Source organism: Macrosteles quadrilineatus, unplaced genomic scaffold (assembly GCF_028750875.1).
Source record: "Macrosteles quadrilineatus isolate MER2022 unplaced genomic scaffold, UCM_ALF_1.0 Scaffold_3__2_contigs__length_128488019, whole genome shotgun sequence".
Lineage (NCBI taxonomy): Eukaryota > Metazoa > Arthropoda > Insecta > Hemiptera > Cicadellidae > Macrosteles > Macrosteles quadrilineatus.
This window is the reverse complement of record NW_026542596.1, coordinates 94,554,346-94,575,542: the sequence shown is the minus strand read 5'-3', so window position 1 is coordinate 94,575,542 and position 21,197 is coordinate 94,554,346. Positions and strand designations below refer to the sequence as shown.

At 33.7% G+C, this 21,197-nt stretch overlaps 1 protein-coding gene across 10 annotated transcripts in view; it reads left to right on the top strand.

Moving 5' to 3' along the window:
• LOC128990654 (protein split ends-like) overlaps positions 1-21,197 on the top strand; it is a 103,158-nt gene that overhangs the window by 43,547 nt on the left and 38,414 nt on the right. For all 10 annotated transcript variants that reach the window (XM_054413150.1, XM_054413145.1, XM_054413143.1 and 7 more), the window contains one exon: positions 18,562-18,750. In XM_054413150.1, coding sequence (XP_054269125.1) covers positions 18,562-18,750 — 189 coding nt within the window. The remainder of the gene's footprint in view (positions 1-18,561; positions 18,751-21,197) is intronic.

Genomic DNA, 21,197 nt, shown 5'->3' with positions numbered 1-21,197 from the left:
GAAATGCATTCTCAAACACTCAAATTCAGTTCAATTGTACCAACGATTACTTGTACAGTATTATATCCAAATACGGTATGTGAAATGTATTAGGATCCTTCAGTCTAGTACAAAACTGTTAATACATTTTGATTTATGCCTTGATCAGCATAATTAAAGTTTCCTTTTGACATCCTTTTTAAATTGTTAAATGTGTATTCTTGCTTATTACATGACAATTTAGCCGTTTTGCCTGGTTTCCAAAGTTAAAAAAACCCCTTTGATCGGATTTTAGATTCAAATATAGTGTTAAACTGTCTAAATACAAATGAAATGCATTCTCAAACACTCAACTTCAGTTCAATTGTACCAACGATTACTTGTACAGTATTATATCCAAATACGGTATGTGAAATGTATTAGGATCCTTCAGTCTAGTACAAAACTGTTAATAATACATTTTGATTTATTAAAGCTCAGCATAATTAAAGTTTCCTTTTGACAGTTGTTAAATGTGTATTCTTGCTTACACTATTACAAGACAATAGCCGTTTTGACTGGTTTCCAAAGTTAAAAAACGCCTTTGTTCGGATTTTAGATTCAACCTTTTATCATCGACTATAATGTACATGTAATGTGAATTCTATAGTACAAAGTCGTTCCTACATTTTGAATAAATATATTTTATGTATATTTTATGTAAATATTACATTAAAAGTCTAAAATAGCTTAAATGCATCATTAAAAGTTCAGGTCCTACATTAAAAGTTCCTACACTGAAGATAATTTTCTGCTTCAACCAAGATTGTATTACCAAAAAGCATAACTTGTTTTTGTTTTCTCGTTAGGTAGATTGAATCACTGTTGATCATTAGAGCTTTGCTTTTTTGTGATTACTTGAGTTGTAAGGTTTGGCTTCCAATGATATAATACTGACACCCCAACAAAAACTATTTGTGATCTTTGATATAAATTAAATGTACAACATGGAACTGTCAATTAAGTTCAGGATGACAAGGATTCATTTAAGGTCCAAAAGTCAGATCAAAATTGTAGAGGTGTGTAGACTATTATTTGTTCACTTATACTCATGACTATAGGTAAACTTACACTGTAGTATAGTTAGCTGGCAGTACAGTGTTGCCAATATCAGCTGAGTAGAGTAGCACAGTTTGGCAACCATGTTGGTACAGTTGCAGGTCTTTGCCCCTCCCCACCCTTCCCATCATATCTGGCACTAGCAACTTTCTTCTGACCCTGACGTCATGCGGAATACAGCACATCCATACCATACTCTGGTTGAATTCAATTTGAATAGGTGCCACACATTATTTGATCAATTTATGGGTTTCATTTTGAATAATAATATGGATTATTTTTGTAAGGAAATTTTTAAAAATATTTGGATTTTTGAAGGTGTTTTGATTGTCCATATAATGTACACTTATATGAAATGCTATGTAGATTGGGGTATTTTTGTCTAATTTAAAGACACGGATAGGCTAGCCTACCTTTTCAAAATTATCATGAAGGGTCTTTCCTCCTCACTGTGAGCCAAAAGTTTGTATGCTAACTTTTTACTTTACAAAGGAAGGTGGTAAGATTAATTTGTGGTGTAATTAGACACAATGTAAGCCCATTTTGTGTCTCTTAAAATTCTCACATTCTCATCTTTATGTTTAGAAAAGTCTGTTAATGGTAAAATAAAGTATATCACTCTCTAAAAAGATATCTGACGTTCACAACTAATGTACACGATCTAAAGAGAATCTGTCCACACTAAGGCATATGTACAGCCACTCAAAACAGTTTTGAATAGCAAGTGGAAAATATGTACAATTTCTTGCCTGTCAGCATCAAATACCTGCCTATTATTAAATTCAAACTAACACCTGTTGAACACACTGTTATTGCAAATAAGAAGATTTTTTAGTTTCAAATTTTAGTTGTCTTTGTAAAGCTGAGGCCATCTTGATCGTTTTAAATTTTAATTTATTTTAAATTGCCAACCATACAAGCTTACTAAAAAAACCACCCAGATAGAATACTATGCAAATTGAAAGGTGCTTTAAATATTCTATGTTGATTTGATAGATGATAGTCTACAGAAAATACACAAAACTCCATTGATTTTAGCTTGTTTTTTAAAAGCAGTTTGAAATGTGAAATTCCCATGATCTTGCTGAGCATTGAGTTAAAGAACCCTAGTTTGATAATACTTCGTGAAATTATTTTCAAACTAGTGTACTTGTTGCTCGAATTCGAGCAATTGCTAAGTATTACAGGCGTTATTTTAAAACGAATAACAGTCATATTTCTGATGACTTTAAAAGATTCGACTCAAAGATTGTGGAAATACTCAAGATGTTCATAACAGCTCGATATAATCAACATTTCTTGTAAATATCTTATCATTTTTCAAAAGCTGATCTTGTTTTTTAGTGTTTTCTACAAATAGCCTTACTTATAGCCATCGTTGCTCATAGCCGCGTTGTCCATCTCGCGTTATCCATAATAACGATTATATATAAAAACACACATTATTTATATTTCTTTTCCTTGGTGGTGTTGCCTATGACTTTTTTATGTTTCCTTAGGTTGGAAATCGGCTCTTTCAATGATTACTAAGAAATTCAGCACAGTGTTAATTCAGTTTTATTTTTAGTAGGCCTATAACCATTTATCCAGGCTCTCTCGTTTTTTCCATTGTAATATTTACGCCAACCCAAATTCAAATAGTAACTATTTCATTTCAACCAAGTAAGTAAATGTTTGTAGCAAACTAACCGTTAAATTAGCAAACTTATTGACTGTGTTTACAATTAACATGTCATTCTTCTCACTTTTAATTTCTGACAACAGCTGGAGTTTCATAACAATATTTGTTTCCCATGTTAATCTTATAGAGAAATACAAAACTTTAAAGGGCCCCGTGGCCTCACTGTCTAATTATTTCCCTAAAAAGAAAGTTTCCTCCACAACTTTTCACAGTACGCTCTTTCCAATGACACCAAGAACATGTAAATCGGTTCAGTAGTTTCGGAGGAGTAATTGTTCCAAAAAACCTGCTTGCATATTAAATAAGTAGGTATAGATTATACTAGCTGTAACCCGCGGGCTTTGCCCCGTTTAACTTCTTAATTTTCAAGATGATCTCGTTCGCATGACTCAATCACGTCCTGGTTGAAGTTCGTTCGCTACGCTCACTCACCTTTAGGTTGGAGCTCGTTCGCTGCGCTCACTTGCCTTCAGGTTAACTCGTTCGCTACGCTCACTTGCCTTCAGGTTAGCTCGTTCACTACGCTAACTCGCCTCCAGGTTGAAGTTCGTTCGCTATGCATGGCTATGCTCACTCACCTTTTGGTTGCAAATTAGCTGTTGTCATAAATGTAAAAAAAATAATAGTGCTGCACCCTGTTGGTAATCCTTGTAACTTAAATGCTATTGAACATCATAGAACAGAACCAACTTGTTTAATTGAAACAGCTGTTGTTAAGATTCATTAATTCCATTTCTCATAAGGTTAACATGGGAAACTCCAGAGCCACTGGGGCGGAGCCGATTGGACGGATCACGAAATTGATTGTTTATAAACCTATTCCATGAAATTCTACACGTATGTACCAAGTTTCGTGGCAATCGGTTCAGCGGTGTCTGAGTTTATCACTGCCAAATATATATATATATATACAAACATCCTCTTTTATACTTATAGATTCAATGCTAAATTATTTAAGAAGAATGGCTTTATGTAAATAGAAACAAATAAGCTTTGATTTCATCAACTAAATATTTCTATTTATTATGAATCCATCCCTGAAGCTTTTTAAATCACCAATCTTCAGATTTATGGTTAATTTTGATTGGTTAGCCAAATAACCGAATAACAACACCATAACTTTTCAATCAATTAGGTTTATGCTGTGTTTTCCAGAATATTCCTACCTGTTTTCATCAATGACGTTGACAAGTTAATAGTACCTACTGTAAACATAATATTGGGGGAATCATAATACTGTATGTAGTCTAAACATATCAGGACAAATTATATTTTATAACCCACAAAAACTGAGTCAGATCCAGCACGGGGAATTTTGGTGCCCTTTACATAGGTTTGCAATTTTGGTGCCCAAGTTCTATGCTTCCTTAAAATAGTTACTCAGATTAAAAAATTAAATCAAAACTCAAATGTAGAATACCTTATTTGCAGTAGAAACAACTGCAAGTAATTTACGTAATCTTTTTTACTATTAGCATAGCCTCCTTTAATACATGACATGCCTATTGTCATGTTAATAACAGGAATAATAAACTTGTAAACAAACATTGCGCCTACACTCCATTATAAATTAGTGTAACAGCTTTTCAGAATTTCGAACTGAGTTACCACTTTTGTTTAGCCGCTGCCTTAAATTAAAATGTGGCTTTGCAATTAGGCTACCATTTTGTAAAGTTACAAAAGTTGAAATTTGGTCATGATTTATGATGACACGCCTTGAAGGCATCACTTAAAAAAAATTATTTTGATAACAAAGTGATTTCTTCAAACAAATAAAAACTGAATTCTCAAGCCTCTTGTTTTTCTTTGGCCAGTTACCAGACTAACATGATTACAGTTGGTAGAATTGCTTATTCGGACGAACTTGGTCTGTGTTTTATAGTATATTGAATTAATACATTTTTTCTAACTAAAACTATTAAAAGTCCATAGGTCCTTTGTTGGGATATAAGGGTTAAACTCTTAACCTATGCAGGTCATATGAAAATATGTATAGACAGTTCAAAAGAAGTTCAAAGAACTGTCCAGTTATATTTGACTACACACTAGTCAGTTTATATCATTTATATAACTAAAGGCAACTCTTGGCACAAACACTCGATGAATTGAAACTTTCGATAATTCAAAATAGAAGCTCAGTACGTAGTAGAGATTCTCTTAATATTTCAAAGTTTTACCATGCATTTTTAAACACTCGATACTTCTAAATCCAAGCAGAGGGCACGTCGAATAGGAACACACAGTTAATTCAATTCCTTCCTGTCAATGTCATAATAGGAAACTATGCATCCTGTTAGTGCAGGAGTTCATTCTAAATAATGTTATTGATGATGACACAAGAATCAATAGCAAACAAAAACACACTAGCCCTCCTAACACTTTTTTTGTTAACTACAGTTACTTAACTAAAAAATAAGCTGTTTGCTAAAATAACTAATATAATCGTAAGACTCAGTACCTTCGATAATACAGTATTTTAAAAATTAAATATGTTGTAATTCGAAAGGTTTACTTTTATCCCGATAAATCGAAGCGCTTCAAGATTTCAAAACTCTTAAAAATTCAAATTTTTTTGCTTGGCCCACCAATTTCGAATTAAATCTACTGTACTGCTCTGATCATAATAGGTTATACAATAGTTTGTCTAATCAATGTATACAAAGGTTGATAATTACCCCCTCTAGCTGTCTAGAGGTCTTATTTGAGGTAGGCCTACACATAACTTGTCAGTGATAAGACATTTAAACATCAACGTATGTTATACGATTGTCAATATTAGGGTAGGCCTTATCTCCTGAAAGTTTCCGTTTTTACTACAAATTCTTGTAACAATATGTTACACCTCTCTATATTATGTTGAACCTCTCTCTGCAGTCCTTGGGTCTGTGGCGTCGTCCTGTAATCCAGCTACTAGGAGGTCACGAAGTGTGGATATTTATAGGAATGCACTGTGGATGCGATACTCCCTAGTGTGGATTAACGTCCGCACTAGTGAGTACTACGACAATCCGCAGAGCTATCCTGATAGTTAGACCAATTCGTTAATACCAAGGCAAAAATGTGGTTCAGATTCCACTATAAACTGTAGGTCCCTTAGTTGCCTTTAGCCACAGACAATATAATACTTTAATAATTAAAGTGGTTTATTCCATTGTCTGTGCTTTAGCTGTATGGGCTATTAACTAACAAGACTACAAGATCATATTCATCCTACACTCATATTTAGCTCAAAATACCTACTTTTTATGGTCACCATTTCAATTAAAAGTATTAAGTATTAAGTTCAAAATGTTAAAAAGTTGTATTTTATGTAGGTAACTGTTATGAGTATAGATTATGTAACTAGGTTATGTAAGGTTATCTGTTTCACATTTTTCTCCCTATAACCTTTTTTTATTCATCACAATTGATGAGGAGTGCAGGATTCTTATAAATTGTTAAATTAATTTGTGAAAATTTTATAATTTTTCACTGACAAAAAAAATCTAACAAACAATAATTACTACTACATTTAGAGTATTAATCCTCAAAATTTTGTAAAACTATTTTTCATCTTGAAGTGGTTTTAACTTAACCTACTGTAGTTTAAAACTGGTTTTCGGTTCTGTGTAAAAAATACAATAAATAAATATCTATTTACTTTAAGTACTCGTGAGTGACTCAATTAATATTGATGTATTTTCTATAACATTCATCGCTGAATTTCTCTGGTTTTCTCAATTGGTGTTATGGTATTATCATTTACCCACTATCAGTAGCCATTTACACCATTGACTCATGGAAGCATTGACTATACAATAGAACTAAACATTCAATCCACATTAAAGTTTTCGCAGGTTTTAAAATCAAAATTGACAAAGATGAATCAGGCTTTTAATAGTGTGTGCTGATCTAAATTAATAATTTCGGTCAAACATGCCAGTTTTTTTATCAAGTAAATCTGATAGGATAGGACTACTTATTACAAGGCAGCTTCTTTTTGTCACAGTAAAAAAACTAAGAAAATAAATAAATGTTAGACAGTAGTGCTGTGAGTAGCTCGTGTAACTGTGTTCCTTTTTAATGGGAAATCAGCAACAGCTGGTCCATGCAGATGGGATGTCAACTTCAATATACGGAAGTCATTGGTGTTATTCATACAACTTCTTAATTATTAATTCGTTTGCTATCTCTTCAACTTAAACCCTCTTTTAACCAAATAAAACAATACATAGTTTATACCTTATGTATTCAGATATTAGGAAGCTATAATTTGTCCTCTTGCATTACTTGCCAAAAAGTTAAACGAATAAAAATTTAACTTTTTTACATTAGGTAAATGTACTCTTTTTAATGAGAAATCAGCAACAGCTGGTCCATGCAGATGACATGTCTACTTCAATATACGGAAGTCATTGGTGTTATTCATACTACTTCTTAATTATTAATTTGTTTGCTATCTCTTCAACTTAAACTCTCTTTTAACCAAATAAAACAATACCTAGTTTATACTTCATGTATTCATATATTAGGAAGCTATAATTTTTCCTCTTGCATTACTTGCCAAAAAGTTAAACGAATAAAAATTTAACTTTTTTACATTAGGAAAATGTACTCTAGAAAAAGATGAAACGCATATTTGGTCAACATCAACTCTCTCAAACATGCAACATTCAAAGGCTTCGGCAGATTTGACTGTGGGATGAAATAATGTCTACTTGCCTTTTACAAAGTCGACGTTTGATGGAAGTATGTCAGTTGGTTGTCTCTTCTATTATATGGATCAGTGTCAGAAGGTGAATATGTCAATGTGCATGATGTGAATGCATTATTCATCATCCAACATAGCATAGCTCTCTGGTGTCTTAAATCAGCTGATTTCCTAAGTGGATACCCTTGTTCATGGTAGAATACAAGCAAAATATTTTCACTCATTCATTCTCTTGAGGAAGAACTTTTAGTATCCTAAACCTTGAGGCCAGGAGTAAACCGTGCGTAAGGTTGAAATAAGGGTTTAAATCATGTGTAAGCTTTTGTGGTTTTAACATTATCTCAATAATTTGGTATATTTTACAGACTAAAATGGAATACCGTATTGATAAAATATCAAAATCTGATGAACCAATAAACGTAATATTATTAAATAGTATTCCTTGCAGGCCAGAAATTCTTTAACCAATACTTTTTTTTGTTTACATTTGCTAATGTAATAAAAATCTTCCCCAAAATTGATTGTAAAAATTTAATAAAAATACATAATGCTTTGCTTTCAATCATATACCGGTTAAACACAATCATAGGGTTTAAGAATATATTTATTGATCCTAAGGTTATTTATATCCTATACTTATTTTTTTGTTTTCAAGCATTCAGCATTCCAATAGTTTAGATATTGCACTAACTGGGTAAACAATGTATATTGATGAGTTTGTTATCTGTTGTCAACTGGTTCACACAAATTTCAGTTGATTTGTCTGTCAACAATACCTGTAATCTTGAACATTTTTAATTGTCAAATATATAGATCTCCATTTCAATCAGATTGTTAATCAGTTGTACGGTTGAGAATTTGTTAACGACGGTTAACATGTAATTAAAATAATATTTCCTCTCTTAATGAAGACACTAACACTAGAACACTAGTCTCAAAACAACTTTTGTGATCGTTGAGGTTAACTTAAACTTCATGTTTTTGAATGGCAACAAGTAGGTATTACCATAGACTAACCAACACAAGTAGACTTCTCATCCCATTGTAAATTTTGAAGCTCGTTTTTCATGTCTAGTTCATGTACGCCACACTGGGTGCTAGTGTTGACAAAATTTTGTTTCTATTATTTTAGGGTTAATTTCTTGATTTGCGCTTTTTTGTTTGGTTAAATAACTAGGGGACAATATATTGTTTATGATTAGATCATATTATTTGGTTAAACGAGGTTTTAAATTACTGTATTAACGGGAAACAAATTGTAAACAAAACACAACCTCTACATAAACCAGAACTAACAATAAAATTGTATCAGCTGTTCCATTAGGATGAGAAATCTACTAAGGGAGTATGTTTTATCTATGGTATTACATACTTGAAACAAAATGTGTTATAGTTGTTTTCATTTAGTGCTAAATAGAGCATTTAGGGATGGTCTATTGTGTGTGGTGCTATGCAACAATAGCAGATATAAATGCCTAAATTGACCAGAATTTACTAAATAAAAGTACAGTAAGAACTTAACCTCGCAATAGTGGTAAGATTGGGTAAATTCAAATAAATATAGCATATATCTTACAAATATTATAAATGTGAAAGTTTGTGTGTTTGTTTGTTTGAAGTTCAATCAAACATTAGCTACTGGACGGATTGGGCTGAAATTTGGCATGATGATAGCTCACATTCCCGATTAACATATAGGCATATACTTGTCTCAAAAATCCTTTCGGTGGCTCTGTATTTCCAAGGCCCCACTAGAAGGCCATGCTGCAGGATCCATGACGTCACACTAGTAGATAGATTTCATTGATAAATCCATTGCCATCGCCATTCCCATATGTTTTAGGTAAATAAACAAGCTGGCTGTTTGTAAGATTTTAATGGTAAGAGTTTAGTACAACTATCCACCACTGTGACGTAGTATTGCGCTGCCCGCGCTGCAGCATGGCCTATCTTTCTAGTGGGGTCTTTCTAGTGGGGCCTTGGTAGTTCCCCATGTTAAACTTATGAGTATTCATATTTGAGGGAAATTAAAGAATTTGGTGTCAGCTGTTTCAACTAAAAAAGTTGGTTCTATAACACGCAAAAGCATTAAAAAGTTATAAGATTTACCAACAGGATGCAGCACTATATTTTTTCCAAAACAGAACTAAGCAGCAAATAAAAACTGTGATACGCAATGAAAACTAACTTTCAAAGGAGGATTGTTTACAGTTATGTTTATGTTTTTAATTCATGAATAATTTGTGATATTTTGCGAATTTTTGATAATTTTTTTTTGTTTTTTTGTTTAGGTGAAGTGGTAGACCATTATGGCTATGGTAGATGTGTAATACTATAGAATACTGTAAATTTAAAAAAGTAAATTCTATCAAACTGTGTCCTCCCTCATTGCAAACGCAAAGCTTGAGTATAACTGCAATAAGCATTTTAACTTTATGCCAACCCCGTACGAAGGACGGGTACTCTGCTAGTATATATATATCAAACTGTTATAGAAACATCCAAAGTTAAAATATGATAATAGCTTGTTTAAAAAGGTAAAAATCCCTACAATTTCACATATAATCCTATTTTACAAGCATCTAGTAGCTAACTTTTTAATTTAAATAAAAAAGTAGTGCAGGCGAGCATATACATTATCAAATGAAACTATGTTAAGTTAAGTCAAAACATAATGAAAATCATTATAGCTATTAATACTTTTGAGGCATAAAAGCTACCTATTTTTGCATATTTTACGATGATTCCAGGATGAGTATAGAGTATAGGATTGACTTTCGGATACTGGAAATTACATCCCATCTATATGGACCAGCTGTCATATATTTTTTACTAGTTTGTACCCGCGGCTTCGCCTGCGATGGTATAACCATAAATATTATAGGCTATAGGATAAGATATAAACAGAATATTACAATCATCACAATAATTGTCCGTTTGGCTTCGCCAACGATCACAGAAATATCACTTACATTGGAAAGACACTGCAAACTTGTATCGAGTGTCAAAAATATAAAAAAATCATACAATTATTTCCCCCTAAAATGTTGTGATAGTCCAATCCTGTTGGTTTGCAAATTTGTTCAAATAAACTTATTTTTATTCAGATATTTGTAGCCTCCTAAATTTCATCAAAACAGGATATTTTTTGTTCCAGTGTAGGCCTACTGTACAATGTACATATACAAATGAATTTGAACAGATAGTGTTTTTGGACTCTGGGGACCTCAAAATAAAAAAGTCCCGGGTGTAGGTCTCTTACAAATTCTGGAAACTTAAAAAAACATAAACTGGAGCTTATTGAATAGATTTTACAACTTACTATGTTATGAATTAAGGTACACCAGACCCTAACCACACAGATGGATGTAGTTGCTTTCTCTTTCTGAAAACTAAAAATAAATGCTCAAAACTGCAACAGTCTAGCCCTGGGCATTCCTTTGTAGTCTAGAATTGTGTTATACTGTACTATAATTGGAACATCCTAGAATCATAATTAAGCTATGTACCTTTCACCTCTCTGTCAAAATTAAACGAGAATATCAAACTTATTGAAGTTAAAATCATGTTTTTGTGGGTTTTGTTATTAATACAGACTTAAATATTATATGGCCAGGAGTGCATTTATCCGAATTATAAGGATCACTTAGTCAATCTTAGTCTTGGAAGATTACCACAATTGTTAAATCATAGGTCGACCTGGGTTACCAAGTTTCCAAAAAAATGAACAAAATATTCGCACCAATGAAAATAATGATGGTTGAAGCCAGCCAAAGTTTAGTTCCTAGAACGAGTATTCACTTTTCCCTTTTGATAGTCATGAAACCCTTAATGTGGTGCTTTTGCTTACACTGAAAACCACTTTTTAGTTAAATGCTTTATTCTATTTTTAAATTTTTTTTTTCAAAATTAGGATGAAGAGGGTACAGTAATAGAATGGAGTAATTAATGATCCAATACAACTCAAATTTTCTTATTGTGCCTTTACTTTTAATTACAATAGTGTCATTAGTTAACAGAATTTATTTTATTTTTATCAGTAGGTATCTTTAAAAAAATCATTCAGTGAGGAGACAGGTCTTTCGATCAACCATTTCTTTAGCTCCTAGTGCAGCTTTTTTGCCAGTCAGCTCTCTCAAGTAGTCAGATGGTTCTTTAGTTTACAGTCAGTGTAGGAATATTTTTTTCCTCCTAGAAGGTAGTTTGGTGTATCGAAAAGACGAGCGTAGAGCTATGTCTAGTGGATGGTAGTAGTTCCAAATGTGGCATTTTTACCCGTTACTTTACTTTATTATGGAGTGCTGAAAAACATTGGTTCAATAAACTTCTACGAATTTACTGTATATACTTACAATGAGGGTTTTCTGTGTAACATCGCTTTTTTCCGCTGTCCTACTTAACTGATTTTCACAATTGAGGTGTCATTTTAAAGCTTTAGATCCAGCGCGCCTGCGAATGGTAATGGAAAGGGCAATTTCGTTAAGGACTTCGCTCTCCTTGTTTTTAATTATTTCTTAAGTTCACTGGTAATCTTTCTTTACAAAAAAATGTATATGAATAAATCTAAAACCTGATCATTCAGTTGAATGTTAAACTACTTTCAGATTGTAAACAAGAGAAGACGAAACAGTTAAAAAAATGGATTTCAAACAGGTTACTATTTTGATCATTGCAACCTCATTGATGTGGGTCAATCTCCACCCTCCAGTCTTTATGGTGTAGATCTAGATCTTTGAAAACCCTATTAAAATGCAACATTTTTTGTATGGTTCCCCTTATGTATTTTAAAGGTTAGCCGTAGTTACAGTACTGTAATTTAAAATATCGGGACATAATGAAGTATGTTATATAAGCTAGGATTAAAAGGGGGATTTCACATGGCCGAGTGTGGGGTAGTGGTAGATATGGATATTGTGGGTTGTCTAAGGCCTACTCATACAGCCAGACGGCCAGACTACCACAGTACCACACCTAACAGCCTTGTGTGGTTGTCTCCAGTCTGCCTTGTGTCCAAGGCCCCCACCACATCCGCTAACATACTACTGCCACTTCTGTGTTTAGTTGGCCAGCCAATACTATTAGACAGTGATTGGGTCCAATAAACAACTGGATAGCTTGGACAGCTGAATGATAGGTCCTAAAATAGACATTCCGTCAACATTGGCCTGATGTGGGCAGTTTTAGCATTAAGGTCGGTATAGCTGAATTTAACTACTTAACAGTTCCCGAACTGTTTCACCTTTAGTTTTTTAGGACCCAATCTCCCTTGACCATTGGACTAAAATGGAAAATGGTCCCAATTAAAGCTGATCTTAGTCAGTAACAAAGCTATCAGCTCATCCGTCACTCACCATTTTAGAATACAAGGCTTAACCTAATCCGTCGGGATAAGTTCAATCCAGCGACCACAGAATTAAAATTTTTAATTCTGTGGTCGCTGGTTCAATCTAATTTTCGACTTTGTTTTTGTTGTTTTGTAAGTAAATGTTCATGGATACAGTATAGAAAAATACTTTCAGGTTGTACTAGAATTTTGGGTATCGGTACTTTGCAATCAGGATACTAATTTAATCGGTCGGGCTATGTAAGGTAATTTTAGTTTTATTTCAATCATAGCATCTTTAAAAAGTATCAGTATATTCGATACAAAACTATTTTAACTTTGACCTTACTTGATCAAAAGTAGGCTGTACAACAAAATTATTAAGGGCTGGGCTAAGACTTAAAAAGTTTTGGTAGTGATGTAAATGTAATGTGTAGTCACATTACCACGGTGAGATCTTTTAAAACTGGTTAAAACCAGAGAATAAATGTTTGATGGTGTGTTTTGTCAGCTGAGACCATGCTTCGCTGTGTATTTATCAGAAAAGTTTTGGTTGAATGAATAAAGTTATCTAATAACTAAAAACTTCTTATGATGACATATAAACCCAAATAAATGCAATGATTTTGTTTTGTTACTGTAGAAATCTATATAAATAAAATGTTTTGTCTGTACTGTTTTTAAAGCTGAAGTATGCTAATTTCTTACAACATTTTGACATTATTCACTTCACTAAAGTTGTACCAATTTATTCACTGTCATTACTTTATCAAACATTTTGACCAGTCGTTGTAGGTAAATAATGTTTCATCTTTATGTATGAAAACAGGTATTTGTTGTACAGCTGACTTTAATGACCCCATTGTCAATTTAAAACCATGATTTTGCCTGTCCCAAACAAAGGAACTTCCTGTTCCGGTCAACATTTGCACTATTGTATTATTTTACTACGAAAAATAATAGAACACTAATTCAAATTAGTTGACTTTAAAATAAATTGTATACCCTAAGGGGGCAAAGCCCTTGAGGAAATTGCCTTTTCAGTTACATTCATACCTATATTAAATTATGATTTAAAATGACACCTCAACCGTGATTATAAGTTAAAAGAGACCGAGCCCTATAATTTATTTCCATTGGAAAAGCAATATAAAGGAAACAATCATTTTACAGTCAATGGTAAAAATCACTTGTTTATAATAGTTAAATGTTAATGTTTACTTGCATAAACACTGTTTTGACAGTTTGTTCAAATTAAAATAATCTGATTGAAGATTTTTGTTTAAATACAAATTTACATAAAATAAATATAATATTATTAAATATTTATTTCACTGCTTAGCAAAAGTTTGCTAACAATCGCCTCTTACCTCGGGGGTTAAGTTTTGGTAGCAGAGAGCCAATTAAAACAATCAGTTTGATCAGAACTATTTTTCCCTATATCGAGTAATCTGCAGTGTAATACAATAGTAACAACTTATATTTTTCCCTTCGTACTGTATATTGTAATTAGCTAGTATACTGTGGATGGCTTGTTAAAAACACAAGTCTTTCATTTACTTTTTCCTTGTTATTTTGTTCGACTAAGATAGTTGGCAACCCATAAGGCCAATGTTAAATTTGAAAATTAGTTGTGTAGCAAAATACAAATTTTCCTGAGGTAATGGATGTCATCAATCACAGTTTTTGTCCAGTAATAAATTATTTACAACTTTTGAAGGAAATTGTCGAAGCCGTTTTTGAGATATTTGTGCAAGCATACTTAGAAGCAAACATTGCTCAATATAAGAGTATAGAATAGAAGATTTGTCATCATTCTATGTATGAAAATACAGATATTTTTTATACAGCTAACCTTAATGACTACTGTTGATTTAAAATCCATCAAAACGTTACATTTTCCTAGATACCAAATGAGCAAACTTCACAATCAATAGGTGCATAATTGTAAAATTTTATTCCAAGTAATTATAGAACATTATTTAGTTGAAATAAATTGCTCATTAAAAAGTAAATTTTAAAACCATGATAGAAACTATGACTTCTAATGAGAATTACTGGTCTATGAACAAATTGTAGGCTAATTGAGAATAACAATAATGTTATAGTTTTTTTTATTTATTTTTTTTCCTAGGATGCTAGGCACGAGCCTGGGATTGTTTTTCACATTACTTCAGGCTAGACCTAGGGGTTGCGGCATTATCACTAATATAAAATCCACTGGTGACTTGGCGGGGATCGAACCCGGGACCTCAGGGACTCAAGTCCTGCGCTCTCACCACTAAGCCAGCTCGCTCCCCCAATAATGTTATAGTAGTTTATACAACAATTGCGTGAAGATGGTCTTAAAGACACAAGTAGAAAATAAAAGGTACCTACAATTAATTCTTGGTGAGTGCCTTAAAACTTCTTAAAGTGTCTTAAAGGCTATCCACGCGAGTTGCGTACAATACTTTACCTAGGACCGTTTTTAATTACTTACAATTACTGCTCACAATGTCTAAGAGAGGTTATGTATAACCTCTCATAGCCACTGATTGTGATGCAACAACTTATCATTTGTCATTATTGTATTTATCATTTAAACCATTACAATTTTACTTCTTTTCGCTTAATCCTTGAACCTCATTGGTCCAAACTTGTACTGTTAAATAACAAAACAATGCTGTTAGGCCTATAGTAGTTTGCGCAACGATTTTGTAAAGATAGTGTTAACGACACAAGTAGAAAATTTAAGGTACGAGCCTTGCTCAAAAACTTTGACAAGTGTCGTCAACACTATTTACGCGAGTTGCGTACACTACTTAACCTACGACAGTGTTTTAATTACTAAAAATCACTACTCATAACTTCTAAGAGAGTTTATGTTTGCGTTACAACCTCTCATTGCCACTGACAATGATGCAACGAAACGTTGAACCAAGCACCAATTGCACCACTCAATAATAAAAAATTGGCCTGAAAATCTGATTAGTTGAAGTTTGAATCATTACAGTTCTTCTTCTTCTTCTTCTAGTTCGCTTTTAAAAAGCTGGCTTGGTTCAAAATAACCACGTAGCCACACTACTTCCTAAGTAAATTTTCCCGGGGTTTTTTTAAAATGTCAAAAAGATGCTATTCTTCTCTCTCAATCCTTGAACCTCATTGGTCGGTTAATTTTAAGAACTGAATTGAAAAGACTAGTTTAAAAAACGGTCGTAGGTAAAATGATATTTAAACCTATTTTAGTGTGATTATTTGTATCAAGATGATAAGTATCGTTAGCTATAATGCTAATTTGAAATCCGATTACATGCTTAATAGTTGTTTGCGCTTGTTTGTACCAGCAACTTGTCAATCAAATACTGTCCAGCATGTAGTTATATAGCTGGTAGATATGGTTTTAGAGGAGTTCCAAAGGTTGCCATCTCAACCTTTTGTTGCTCACATAAATTTTAAAACATTGCAGTCTGCTTTCTGGTCACACAAAAAATCCATATTACAAAGCAAACTTATTTTACTGCACACTATTTTTAAATGTTAAACTATCATTATCATGATGTTTGAGGCAGCAATGCCACCTGTGTGAAGAACAATCATTTTTCATTCCTTCTCTGTGCAAAGAGTACTTCTTTGTGTTATCTCCAGTACGTGACATTATCTTAGCTCAGACTGACAATATGCTTCACAAGTGTAGAAATACACATACAACAAATAGATCACCTGACCTGTCTAGCACCTTAAAATTATTTGCGAAAATGGTTAAGGTTTAGGTGTGACATCTGTAGTATGAACATTATAAAGCTGAATAAACGGTATCAGCTTTCTTGACACATACTTTCTCCCATTAGCTTGTTAATAACCCTTATAGTGGTGGGAGTAACTGTGATATTTTATTAGTATAATAAAAAAAAATTCAATAAATTTTGAATTAGTAATTTTTACAGTAACTGGGGTTGAATAATTTTGTTGCATATAGGCCTAACGTACCGGTAACCATTTTAATCAAAATACATTGATAGTTCCAACCATTTTTCTGAAGTTCAAACCATTTTTATGAAAATCTGTCTGGTAATCTGTTGTGTTTGGGTTTTTCTTTTATGGTATTTTATTTTTTTTTATGGAAAATTCAAAATTTCACAAAAAAAAATCCTGATTAGTGATTGTTTTTTTTTTTTTACAATATTTCATCAAAATAAAACCATAGGTGTACCATAGGTCAACAGGTGTAGTCTGTAGCTTTACACAATGACACATACATCATACATAAAAGCATTACTTGGTAGACCCAAATAAATGCGATATTTCCACCAAAAACTCGTAGCTCATAGGCCTAAGTGTTGATGAAAATAATGCATTCTATACTATGTAGGTTTAGGAAGAGAAAGTAACAAATTTTGATAACTAGATGATGATACTTTTTGCCTCAGGCTATCCTTGATATACCATCTTGCAAGCATCATGTGTTGGCCAAAAAATCAGCTGGTTGTAGTCAGTTAAAGTGTCAAAAGTGAAAAAAACTAGCACAATAATTTGTTATTGTGTCAGTGTCATTATTGTTTTGTACAACAACTATGCGCTTTGTATGAATTCCAAGGTCGCTAGGTAAATCACAAAAAAAGAGTATGAAGCTCAATTTAATTTATTTAAAATTTTACCCGGCTTTACTTTTATGTGTTTGATCAATGTTCTTAACCAAAGACCCAGAGGAATACTGCCTTCCGACTGTAATCCCAGCACACTTACAGTGAAATTCTTAAAGAATAACTTCTAGAGGCCGGTATCCACAGTGCGAGGCAGGCGTTGCGAATGCTCGGCTTTGCCTCGGACTGTGGATACCGGGGTTGCTCGCTGTGAGGCGCTAGCGTCGCACAATGTGAGGCGAGCCGTGTACTTGTCGGCCTCAGAGCAGTGCTCAAAGGATTATCAAAACTTATACTTCTATATAGAATATTGCGCTCTTTTTGGCCACAAGAAACCTTTGCTACTTGTCTGCCCATTAGTAGTCCTCTTGAAATCATCGTATAGTGTGATTCATAATTGTAATTCTATTGAATGTCATCATGATTAAGATTGGTGTAGCTCAATACTCTGTAGGCCTATACTGACTGAAATCCAGTTTGAGGTGAATCGGTGGCTTAGTCGGTAGCGCCACGACTTCAGACCCAAGTCAGTGATGTCGAGGGTTCAGATCCTGGTACCTGCCCCTGCCAACACTTTTTATCAGTACAGTTTACCCTTGTACTGTATCGGCTCATCCCTTGCATTTCTAGATATGTCCCACGCACAGGCCTCACTGGCTCATTGAGGGGGGGGGGGGCAAATGCAAGGTTAAAAGGCTGCCAACCTCTTAAAAAAAATTAGAAATAAAAATCAAGTTAGTGACTTAAATATCCTACTCACTATTTTTATTGGTTGCTAATTCACTACTGTTTGCCCATTTGATCTAGATCTCCAATAAGTGAGTAAGCCTATTCTTGGTACCTACTTGTGTTATCATTAGTAATCATCCCATTGTCTTTGTATAAATAGTCACTAAAACCACATGATAGTTTTGCTACATATACTTACAACAGGGAGTATCAATTGCAGTTGTTTCCTACTGTTACTTTCCAAAAGTTTTGGGGGGCCTTTTTTAACCTTTCACTTGGCTGTCCACTTCTCTGGCTTCTGCAAGGAACATCAAGCAAAGCAAGAGGTGACAACAGGTCACAAAACCATGACGGTTTTGCTACCTCAGTGCTACCAACTGAGCCACTCACTTACATACATCTCAATACCCTAGTCTAATTTAAGTTTGTTTGTTTGCAGACCACCAGAGGAGATAAGCAGTTTTGAAAGATCTAGTCACTTTTACGAACGTGAGCGGGAACGGAGGGATGGTGATGCATATCTGCGGCGTGCATCATCAACGTACCACGTGCCTGCCGCAGAACCCCTGCGCGGGAGGACGCGGGACCGACACTACCGCAACGGCCCATACGCTCCCATCATCGAGAGGTGAGTGTTCATTGACTAGAAGCTCAATTTCAAAATTTAAGTAAAGTTATTGACGAGTCTTGAATCCAACAATGTCACAACATAACACCATATGCCACTAAAACTAGACACATCTAGGAGGTTTTTACCAGCTTTTCGCAGAATGCAAGCACGTACTTTAATTATTCTCATAAACTGAATGATGTCCCTTATTTTCTGTTCTCGGTATTGTAGTTGACAAAACATTCGGAATCACTGAATTTCCCTTACAGAGCCTGTTCAAAGCCTCATTTTAGGAACAAGTACCAATGACCCATACATTATTCATCCCGTATAGAAGGGATACAATAATTTATGTGTTCCAACTCTTTATTATGTACCTACACTTTACTGTTCATTGTAAATTTATACAAAAAAGATGTTACAAAGTGACCGATTCCATCTACCACACTAGACATAGGCTCAATCGGAGACTCCTTTTTGACTTTTCCAGGTTCAGTAAAGCGTCGTCGATACAAACCTTGGTCTTCGGTTAGCCAAAAGGGTGATAAATTAAAAATTCTATAAATTTAAAGTTCAGTAAACGACTATTAGCCAATGTGAATAAATCTCGTCTGCTTTGGCCATGCTATTTTATCGAGATTCAAACTAATTATGTTTTACCAAACAAAATTTGAATATTAAAGAAGTTAAAAAAGGTGTAAATGAATTGTGTTTACCTTGTCATTACGGAGTTAGAAATGCAATTATATCTGACATTATTAAAATAACTGTGAAGCTATCACAAAATATGTGGATAAACCATGTAAATGGTGAAAATCCGTTAAAAATACGTGTAAAACTAAATTAAAATTTTATCAAAGTAAAAACAATGTAGGTATCTCACATTAACTCCCGTTAATTGCCAATAGTCTGAAAAATCACTAAACCAAACACCCAAATCCTCAATAGTTTTGGCCAATAACCTCTCCCTCATTCTTATCTCTTACACTGACATTTATTCTTGTTTATTTCCAAAATACATTTATGAATCCAGCCATTGGATCAGTATGAAGGATTTTTAAAATTTGATATAAAACTGCAAAAAATCCTACTTCTGACCTAAAATTATATTGCATTGAGTATTGGATATCCTCATTTTGTGCAAAGACATTTTTGTTATTTTATGTATTAATAGCCCTTGCTTAAAACACAGTTAACACACATACTTAAGACACCATTATTAGTTTGGTGAGTTAAAGCACATATTCAATGAACTAAACAGTTACTATACTCCCATATCTATCTACATAACAACACATCAATTGGATCTGTTGGAACTCCCAATGTTTAGGAGATAGAAATCCAGGGAGTTCATAGGGCTTCATATATTCGCTTATGTACTTAAAGTATGTGTTTCATTTTGGTTTCACTCTCAGGGCTGAGTCTAATATTTTCAAATTTTATAACCTTTGAAAAATCACTTGAATGCCAATATTGTAGTAGGAGTCCCAATGAACTATGAGTTTAACTGTAGGCAACAAGTGCTCCGTGCACAGTTTGGCAACGCTGTAGACCCTAGCTGAGCTGTTATTGATTTCAGTTCCCCCTGGTGCCTCCCCCTCACCCCTTCCTGACTCACCCCTTTCAACCACCCCCACAATGCCTTTCATTTATTTATCACCTAATCAAAAATAAGCCATTCCCCATAGCCTTTGCTGTTTTCAATTAAAGTTTGAAAACTGGGGTTAAGGGGGTTTTGTTTGGTCTGGTAGGCTAAACATTATGTTTGGTTAACCCGTTGAATCCGAAAGGCTGATATTCTTCCCACTATAATCTTCCCATGTGAGCCCAACAATAACAGTTAAATACTTTTGACATAAACTGTAGACTCAAGAATGTTAGAGAACTGGATTTACCTGAAATTCAGTGTGATATACTGTTAAAAAGTATGATTAGTGACCTAGCACTCTTAAGGAATCTGGAGAGACAGCCACTGTAAGCAGATTAAGTACTTGAATCCCTTCTCGGTCGGATCTTGTGTACACTTGCTAGAGACACTTGGTGGAAGATGCCCCCAGAGGCTTACCTCTGTCTAAGTGTCACTAAACAGGACTATAGAATTGAACGTAATAAACATAATTTAATAAATAATTAATTTGTTTGTGTGTGTTTAAATGGGGTATTAGTGTTATTTTAGGCGTTTTAGATTAGTTAAAATTATAATCCCTAGGGTTCAAAGGGTAAAAAACAAAAACATTCACATTAATTTATCATTTGGAAGTAGGGAAGTTTGTAAATATAATACAGTTCGTTAGCAGGAATTTATGGTATGTAAATTATAAAGATGCTAAACATTTGACCAATTTCTAGTTGTTTTGCTTTGGTCATAAGAGAAGCATAACTAAACTTTCATTTGTATACTTGACATCTGCTGTAACTACTTCACTTGGGCTTTGAGGTCTCCAAATCCAAAGTTATTCCTAGAG